The sequence below is a fragment of the Lampris incognitus genome, chromosome 16, assembly GCF_029633865.1.
Source record: "Lampris incognitus isolate fLamInc1 chromosome 16, fLamInc1.hap2, whole genome shotgun sequence".
Lineage (NCBI taxonomy): Eukaryota > Metazoa > Chordata > Actinopteri > Lampriformes > Lampridae > Lampris > Lampris incognitus.
The window spans coordinates 18,561,633-18,571,690 of NC_079226.1; the positions used below are offsets into that span (position 1 = coordinate 18,561,633).

A 10,058-nucleotide genomic window follows, 5' to 3' on the forward strand; every position below is an offset into this window, starting at 1 on the left:
ACACACACACACACACACACACACACACACACACACACACACACACAGCCTTGTGAGCACCACAGAGAGGTCCCGTACTCTCAATTTTCCTGCTGGACTACAGTTCAACGACGCAGATCCTGCAGCCCGTTGTGGGTCAGCTCCTCAGCCTAATTCAATTGTAACCAAATCTGAACTCTGCGTCCGTCTCGCAGAAGGACTCGCTGGGCATGAAAAGCAGCCCGCTGCTCCGAGGTCCCTTCCTAACCCAAACATTAAAGCCATTTTCTAGCCCCAACTGTCAGAGGGGCTGATAAAGAGGGGCCATCACTCAGGCGATTCTCTCTGTCCCGTTGACACAGACAGAGATGCTGACCTCCAGATGCTAGGTGGCTGTTGCGATGCTAATCCAAGACACGTTGGCGCTGGGGGGAAAGGGCCAATGTGCTGCGCAGACGGCTGGCGGCCAGAGAGAGAAGGCTTCGCGTGTCTGACACGCCGTGTTGCTGGGATGCACCCGGGAAAGAATAGGTTTCGAAGAGCCGATTGTAGATCATCTGCAACTCCGCATAAGAAATCATGGGGAACAAGGGTCCGGGGGGAGTTTTGATTCACCAAAATAGACGTGCCGTCCCAGGTACCTCTGCTGCAGGCCTCATGATCCGGCGTGATAAACTGGGTTTCTTCCCCATCGACTCCTTTCTTGACCCAGGGTCATAATGTCAGAGCAGGCACAAATCAAACCGCGTCCTGGTCTGTGGCAAGTTTGACGCCTTTTGTTTTTCCCCTTAACGAGCGTACGGCAAATAAAGCTCGCCAGTCTTCACTTGGAACAGACACACACACACACACACACACACACACACACACACACTGACAAAGCACATAAAATCAAGCGGCGTGTGTAGACCAATTAAACAAACACATGCGTCTTTAATCCGTACATCTACAATCCATCCTATGATGGGTTGTGCTGCAATGCCCACAGACTGCATTCCTCACTGACAGCTATAAAAAAAACAACCTATTACTAAACCCTGCAAGACCATGAATATCAGCGAAGTATTTGGACAACCAAGTCAACATTCCTCTGATTTCCTAGTAAAAAGATCGGGGAAGGTAATTCAACGCTGTAGACATGAAATGTTAATATTGTGACACTGCCTTTCTATTATATTACAACACAGCTAAGTAATGGTAACGCACAACAACGAAGCCATAACCGCACGGTTACTGTACAAGCAGCAGTGGCTCCATATGAAATTGGGCGTGATATGAGAGTTGGGAACTTAATGGGCCGGAACTGTGGACAGAACCAGGAAACCTCAGTGGAACCCAAACACGAACAAGACAAATTAGGATTGCGCATTAAGGGAAAGGTCTAATGCTTACACTGGATAAGATGTGCCTCCTGGGAGGAAAAAAAAATTCATGAACAGGCATGAACCAGTTAGGGTTGTCAGCATCACTACGGTCAGATCTATGTTCCACACTTGCCAATTAAGCGAACAGAAAATTCACCCCATCCGTCACAGTGGCAACTTGAGAGTCAGTGATTCTTCGACGGTGGTAGGCTTTCGGCCACGGGCATCTAAACTTACCGACTCCTCGAGGGACTGAGGCTGAGGTATTGGGTAGCACCGGGGGTATGGCGTCTATTGCTTTTTATTAACACCAAGGCATAATGTTGTGGCTGCTGCTGAGTATTTCTACATGCATGTGTGTGTGTGTGTGTGTGTGTGTGAGTGAGTGAGTGAGAGTCCATAGTGTGCGGATACCTCATCCAGCACAGATGTGTGAGCCCACCCAGGGCCCGGTGAGCCCACCGACGCCCATATTCATCACCAGAGTGTCACTTTTACGAGGTGGCTCTGTGGGAACCTGAGAGAGAATGCCCCCGCTCTCCCTATCGCCAGTCGGCCAGCCTCCTCTTTAGATGAAATTAAAGGAAAACTTCATTAAAAGGCCAAGGCGCTGTCAGCCGCGGGGCCCTTTTGATCAATATGCCCCTCCAAGTTCAACACCTTCATTACAGTGGTGTCACTCTCACACTGACACACACATGACACACACACACACACACACATGCTACAGCACACACGCTACAGCACAGCAGATAGAGATATCAACATATCACAGAGGGGAGCGAGCGAGAGAAGGGGAGGGGAAGATAGATAGTGAAGTGGATCAGAAGAGAGAGAGAACAGGGGGAACGAGAGATATAGCCATGCCTCAGTGGTTCTCTTGGCTTCGAAATGGCAACATGAAACAGAACTGTTTGGAGCCATTAGCTGAGTTATAGTATTGTCCGAAGCAATCAGCGTCCTAATTGTTTATAGTTTAAATTTTCTAGCGTCCGGCATCTTTCACTTTCTCCTTTATGTTCCTCTCGTGATTTATTTTGGAAGTGGGAGGGTAACGATTTAAAGCAAACAATTCCGCTCCCTATCCAAACAAGGCCAAAATAATCTATTTGCTTTGTTTGTCCTTTCCACCCCCCACCCCCACCCCCGATATGAAATGTTCCAGATATGATCTTGCGCGAACACGAGCTCAGCGGCTGCCAGTGTGTCTTATACCTATAAATCAGATGCCTCAGGCAGTGGCTCTTGGGAGTTTTCTGTATGCAACATGGCAGATAAGGTTGACGGGAACTGCAGAGGAGGAAGCGAAGATGGGTTAGTGTCAGTCTGCAGTATGTTGCACGCTGTGTGCGCAATGCAAATCCCTCGCTGTTTGTGGAAACTGTGATCACCTGTGTACCTGCGTATGGGTTGTGTTTGGCTGAGCCCTCTGTAATATATACACGGGTATATATTACAATGTCTTCCTTTGTTTGTCTATACAAAAAGGGGACGAGACTTCACCCTTTCTCGGACATCTCCGGGCACCTCTCCAGCCCACTATCCCGTCTCGCCACATCCTTGTGTTTTCGCATCAAAACTGAGGAGCCTGGATACCGAGAGGCCCCTGGGTTGGTTCGCCTGTCTCACCACAACACTTATCAGCTGGTGCTAATAACTACACGCATCTAAAACAAATGGAGAGCATCAGTGTCATCGGATGATGGTTGTGCTATGTGAAGCATGCCGAATAACCGATAAAAGACGCCCTTCGGCCATCACTAACGCTTGGCAGCGTTCCCTAAGGCCAATTTCAAGCTCAAGACCTCGAGCCACAAAACACTGAGAAACTGTTGAGCAATGAAAACCACAGAAGACATCCAGATTCTCTGTCCAAACAGATATGATTATTGGGCTCGTATGATTCAATGCTTTTTCACTGAATTTCTGTCGTTCGCTCCCCTACCTTTTTTGAGCTGCTCTGAGCCGGTTGTCCTCTGCTGCGTGCTCCATTTGAGCTGTAAAAAGAAAGAAAAAACAAAGTGACTTGACTACGAAAGATTTTTGAATGACACCTTATGTGACTTGAAGTAGCACTGCCGTCCAAGATAGCAGGTATGAGTCGATATAGACCATGGGAATAATGGAGGAAGTTGACCGCTGAGGTCTGGTCCTGGATCACAGGTACCAAGAGAGGATGGACTGCTGGGGAAAGCCCAGAGGGGGGCGATATGTTCATTAGCCATAGCCGGCCTTGTCATTTGCGGAGTGTAGAGGAAGAGGGTCTCTGGGTTGAGATGTCTGCGGTACATGGGAGCGTGTTACGAAGGTGTCAGTTAAGCGCATTGTAAAGTTTGACACGCTCCTGTTTAAGTGTGTTGACACAAGGGAGTGCGGAGTTGTGATGTCTGGGCTTGGGGTTGAGGGGTGGTGGCGGTCGTCTGTGCCGTAATGTGTGTGTGTGTGTGTGTGTGTGAGTGCCTGCGTGTGCGCGTACTTGTGCGTGCGCAGAGGGGAGCTCCAGCAGGGGCACAGGTCTGAACAGTGAGGCTTGGGAACTGGAGGCTCATGTGGACTCCTGCCATGTAAAAGTGTCTAAATGCAAGGCAGATGTGTGCGGCGGGCCAGGCCGAGGTGCAAGAATTTATCTAGGGCCAGAGAGTGCCTGTGATCTCAGATTTATTGCATTTTTCCAGATTCATCCTTTTTACAATGATGGGGGGACCTTTCCCACTTGAAGATTTAAGAGGGGGAAGTCTCCAAAAAGTTGTTCAAAGGCAGGTTTGGGGGTCTTTTGGGAGAGGGTGAGCTTAGGCCTCCAACCAACCACCCTTTTTGCTTTTACTCCTTTTTTTTTCCTTTTTTTTTTTTACATGTGTATGGGCATGGGGGCTGAGGTAAACCTAATGAAGGGGGATGGCCATGGCTTGGATAGGGGGAGGAGGGGGAGGGGATTGGGAGGGAGAAAGGGAGGGGGGTCCGTGACCAATGGCGTTAGTCTCAGTGGGGGTCAGGCTGGCGCCTGAGGTACCCCTCTAGTGCGACTCTGTGCAGAGGTGGCACTGGTGCCGAGAGACGAGGGGAGAGAGAGCGAGCGCTACTGGTGGAGAGAGAGAGAGAGAGAGAGAGAGAGAGAGGTCCAGAGTGAGAGGATGTGTGAAGTTTTCTCTTCCTCTGCTCCCCGTGTAAACATGAAACCAGTAGTGGCTAACTAGAAAGTTATGAGACATGCATGCTGAGTGGGACAATAAATTAGAGCTTTAAAACTCTGACACACTTTTCCAAACCACCGCTCTTACCAAGCAGCCAGATAACAAAGGAGATGAGGAGAGCTTTGCAAAGGATGTTGAGCAACATGGGGATGATGGTAAAGGCTCCAATTTAAGCCTCACAAAAAATGTTTCTTTGAAATCCAGTCATCCCCTCTAACTGTCCACACCATCTCGTTTCTTGGACAACTACAGTTTAAGGCCAAGGCATCTCACGAACTTGGACACTAAAAAATCATTTCGCCAAAAGAGGCTTTCTTCATCGCTGTTGTCTGCAAACGCTATTTGGTCGACCCCATCTGCTCCGTTCGCTGTTATCAGAGCAAGCGAAACTGTGGCAACTATGAGCTGATTCGCTAGCCAACAGTGTGTGAGGACTGTCATGCATTCCCCGAGAGAGCCAGACAAATGAAACGTACACAACCTTAAGATTAAAGGCGGGGATTTGTTTCCAATTAGTCATGGCGTGCGGTCAGTACGAAAGAAAATGTGCGCCTTCGAATGTCCCCAGAGGTTTCAAAGCGCTCTATCAAAAGGGGAACAGAGAAGTGGTTGATTGGTGACGTTGGAACGCACGTGGTATAATCTGGCTTTTCTTCTTCTTCTTCTCCTCTCCATCTCAAATTGGTTGAAAGCAGTTGTGAGGGAGAGGAAGAATAATGTCTCTTAATTGCTAGCAACAAACTATCGGAGAAATACACAGAAAACAAAGCTGAACACGTCGTGAAGGAGATCTGATTTGTACAAGATGTAGTTGAATCCTAAAGAGCTGTATTTACTCCCCCCCCCCTCTCTATTATCTCTCTATTATATAAGGGATAATCCCAGACAAGGTGTCCCTTTAACACACAGCCTGGGAGTGGATTATCCCACTTACACCATGGTCACTTACCAAAGAATTAAAATAAAAGCATCTGCTTATTTTTTCTTGCTGAACCTTTTGGACTAGGAATTAAAAGCTTATGAAGTAAATGTTGGCCACTAAACCAAAGCTTTGACTGTTTACTGGGCTTGCTACTAATTCAGCGTGTTGCAATGATTACATAGCAACTTTGTGGATAAGTGGATTAATTTAGAACAGTGATTCAACTTGAGACAAACTACACGCACATTATATGGTTTTAATGCGCACCCTCCAGCCAATCAGAAACCAGTATATATATATATATATATATATATATATATATATATATATATATATATATATATATATATATAAATCCAGTGAGTCAAATAAATCCTTTATGAGACAGTACAAGCCTGTTTCATGCCATAAGCAATCATCAGCTGTCAAACAAGCTTGTATTATCTCATAAAGAATTTACTTGACTCACTGGATTATTTTGCTCCTTATTTGTTGAGCACTTTCCCTACCATTGAGTGTTTCTTTTAACAAAGTTATATATAATGTTTATTATTTTATTACATACAGAAAAAAGAAGGTTTTGAAACAATCACATGAAGAGGAGAGATGTGAAAAGAGGAGAAAGAGGAACTTGTAGAAAAACGGTAAGCAAGAATGGTCAGGGTGTGTGTTCGAAAGCATAACTGCAGCATTATCAGGAGTAAAATCTATTAGACACTCCAATAAATAAAGCAATCAAATTTCACTGCACAGGAGCAAGGTTATGAAAATAAACTTCAAAATGAAGCTACAACATTTATATAGCTGGAACTCACCTGAACATTTTTCAAGGTGTTTCTAAAATTTGCAAAAGTCTTTAAACCTTCTCAGCACTGACAAAATTATTCCTTCAAAATGCATTATTGATAGTTGCTCTGAAAAACTGTCATAAACTTTCATAAAGGGAGAGAGCAAGGCCAACTCTTTGGTAAACTGGTAGGGCTGTCAATGAATGTTCCAAATTCGTATATAACTGAATTGTGGAAAAAAACACATGGGAGGGTTTTGTCTGTGTCCCATTCCTCAACTTCCATGCTGGCTACTCCTGCTGAATCTCCAAACTGGGAGCGCACAAACCCCCATCTACTGCAGGTAAATACACTGACTACTGATGAGTACTTCATACAACCCCACTTATAAAAACCCAACTGTAATTTTAAAGATAAGAGAAAGGGAACATAATGACACTAATGTACATATATCCATTCAGTTCAGTCAAAGCCTGCTGGGAGCACTTTAACCAATTTATGTGAAATTATTTTAATATTATAATTATTCAGTTTGATCAGAGTTTACTCCCTGCTGCCCATGCAGTTTAATTCATTCCATTTTCATGTTTTGGAAGTGATTTTTTTTTAATTAAAAAAGAATTCCGCTCAAATTGTTATGTAGTGCCTTGAGCATCATGCACTTTATTTTTTCAAATATTTTCTGTTTTACACAAAATTCAGTCAAACATATGTTCATCTAAAGGCAACCTTGTGTTGGGGTTTGTGTTGCTATAAAGTTTGGCAACTGAATAACGGCCCCAAATATCAGTTATCAGCCGCCATAACTTACCGTTAATCGATATCGGTATCGACCCTGAAAAAAAAACATATCGGTCAACCCCTAATATATCCCTATTCCATCCCTGAAAGATGGTTATAGATAGATGTACGTGTGTGTGTGTGTGTGTGTGTGTGTGTGTGTGTGTGTGTGTGTGTACACACACACCATCTTTCAGGGATGGGTTTACGCATGAGGATTAGGGATTGAGTGCCACTTTATCACACCACTAGTGGCAGCACTGAGCACAATGTTACAGAACAACACACTCCAGTAAGGTAAGCGAGCAAGATTGTGTACGCCATGTTTGATTTTACATGTTCTTCCTATGGATGTATTCTCACTGTCTGCAATAAATATGATGCATTTCGCCGCCGCACCCTCAAATAAAAGCAAGTCAAGTTGGGTTTTGACAAAATCTGGACAGATTTTGGATAGTTGTCCTATTCGATCTCGTTAAGAGCTCTTACAAAATGTACGTCCCTGATAAACGGTAGGAGTTGTTGTTGAGACTCTCACTTGTTTTGAGAGGAAACGCTTGTTAGCAAGCTGCGAGTAAACTGCTCTGAGACATTATGGTGGTAATAAAATGTAGGCGATATAAGTTTTTTTTATATTCATACAAGCATCAGACCAATACCTACACACATTCACAATAAAGATATAAGTCTTACTGAAGCAAGTGGGTCCGGAAAATGTAGAGCCCAATTCATTAACAGGCTCCTTTGAGGTTGACTAGTCACTCAGGAAACCTCCCGCTAGCCAACTTGGGAAAAACCGACAACCCCAGTATCATAAGCTTGGACACACCTACTCATAGTAGGGTTCTGATTTATTTTTGCTCATTTTCACTGAAGTACCAAATGAAACAAGTTGTTGGGGGTGGGGGGCATTTCAAAATGTACACTACCGTTCAAAAGTTTGGGATCACATTGAAATGTCCATATTTTTGAAGGAAAAGCACTGTACTGTTCAATGAAGATAACTTTAAACTAGTCTTAACTTTAAAGAAATACACTCTATACATTGCTAATGTGGTAAATGACTATTCTAGCTGCAAATGTCTGGTTTTTGGTGCAATATCTACATAGGTGTATAGAGGCCCATTTCAAGCAACTATCACTCCAGTGTTCTAATGGTACAATGTGTTTGCTCATTGGCTCAGAAGGCTAATTGATGATTAGAAAACCCTTGTGCAATCATGTTCACACATCTGAAAACAGTTTAGCTCGTTACAGAAGCTACAAAACTGACCTTCCTTTGAGCAGATTGAGTTTCTGGAGCATCACATTTGTGGGGTCAATTAAACGCTCAAAATGGCCAGAAAAAGAGAACTTTCATCTGAAACTCGACAGTCTATTCTTGTTCTTAGAAATGAAGGCTATTCCATGCGAGAAATTGCTAAGAAATTGAAGATTTCCTACACCGGTGTGTACTACTCCCTTCAGAGGACAGCACAAACAGGCTCTAACCAGAGTAGAAAAAGAAGTGGGAGGCCGCGTTGCACAACTGAGCAAGAAGATAAGTACATTAGAGTCTCTAGTTTGAGAAACAGACGCCTCACAGGTCCCCAACTGGCATCTTCATTAAATAGTACCCGCAAAACACCAGTGTCAACATCTACAGTGAAGAGGCGGCTGCGGGATTCTGGGCTTCAGGGCAGAGTGGCAAAGAAAAAGCCATATCTGAGACTGACCAATAAAAGAAAAAGATTAAGATGGGCAAAAGAACACAGACATTGGACAGAGGAAGACTGGAAAAAAGTGTTGTGGATGGATGAATCCAAGTTTGAGGTGTTTGGATCACAAAGAAGAACGTTTGTGAGACGCAGAACAAATGAAAAGATGCTGGAAGAATGCCTGACGCCATCTGTTAAGCATGGTGGAGGTAATGTGATGGTCTGGGGTTGCTTTGGTGCTGGTAAGGTGGGAGATTTGTACAGGGTAAAAGGGATTCTGAATAAGGAAGGCTATCACTCCATTTTGCAACGCCATGCCATACCCAGTGGACAGCGCTTGATTGGAGCCAATTTCATCCTACAACAGGACAATGACCCTAAACACACCTCCAAATTGTGCAAGAACTATTTAGAGCAGAAGCAGGCAGCTGGTATTCTATCGGTAATGGAGTGGCCAGCGCAGTCACCAGATCTGAACCCCATTGAGCTGTTGTGGGAGCAGCTTGACCGTATGGTACGCAAGAAGTGCCCATCCAACCAATCCAACTTGTGGGAGCTGCTTCTGGAAGCGTGGGGTGCAATTTCTCCAGATTACCTCAACAAATTAACAGCTAGAATGCCAAAGGTCTGCAATGCTGTAATTGCTGCAAATGGAGGATTCTTTGACGAAAGCAAAGTTTGATGTAAAAAAAATCTTATTTCAAATACAAATCATTATTTCTAACCTTGTCAATGTCTTGACTCTATTTTCTATTCATTTCACAACATATGGTGGTGAATAAGTGTGACTTTTCATGGAAAACACAAAATTGTTTGGGTGATCCCAAACTTTTGAACGGTAGTGTATATCTTTTAAATTCAAAATTGTTTTGAAAAAAAAATCAGAAACAGGCAATGAATTCAATTTTTTGTAAAACATGCATTCAATCAGGTGTCCAAACTTTTGACTGATACCACACACACACACAAACACACACAAAACCAATCTAAAGTTTGGACACACTGAATTTCTTTCCAAAACAATTTAAAATTATATATATATATATATATAGCTTTTTTCCGAAACCGTCAATGGTGTTATAAGTATATATACACTCACTGGCCACTTTATTAGGTATACCTTGCTAGTACCGGGTTGGACCCCCTTTTGCCTTCAGAACTGCCTTAATCCTTCGTGGCATAGATTCAACAAGGTACTGGAAACATTCCTCAGATAGTTTGGTCCATATTGACATGATAGCATCAGGCAGTTGCTGCAGATTTGTCGGCTGCACATCCATGATGCGAATCTCCCGGTCCACCACATCCCAAAGGTGCTCTATTGGATTGAGATCTGG

The 10,058-nt window shown here is 44.0% G+C and overlaps 1 protein-coding gene across 1 annotated transcript in view; it reads right to left on the reverse strand.

Annotated features, from left to right (window-relative positions):
• Positions 1 to 10,058, reverse strand: part of LOC130126498 (formin-1-like) — an 81,924-nt gene that overhangs the window by 3,963 nt on the left and 67,903 nt on the right. The window contains exon 15 of the mRNA XM_056296048.1: positions 3,289 to 3,340. Within this exon, the coding sequence (XP_056152023.1) occupies positions 3,289 to 3,340 (52 nt within the window). The remainder of the gene's footprint in view (positions 1 to 3,288; positions 3,341 to 10,058) is intronic.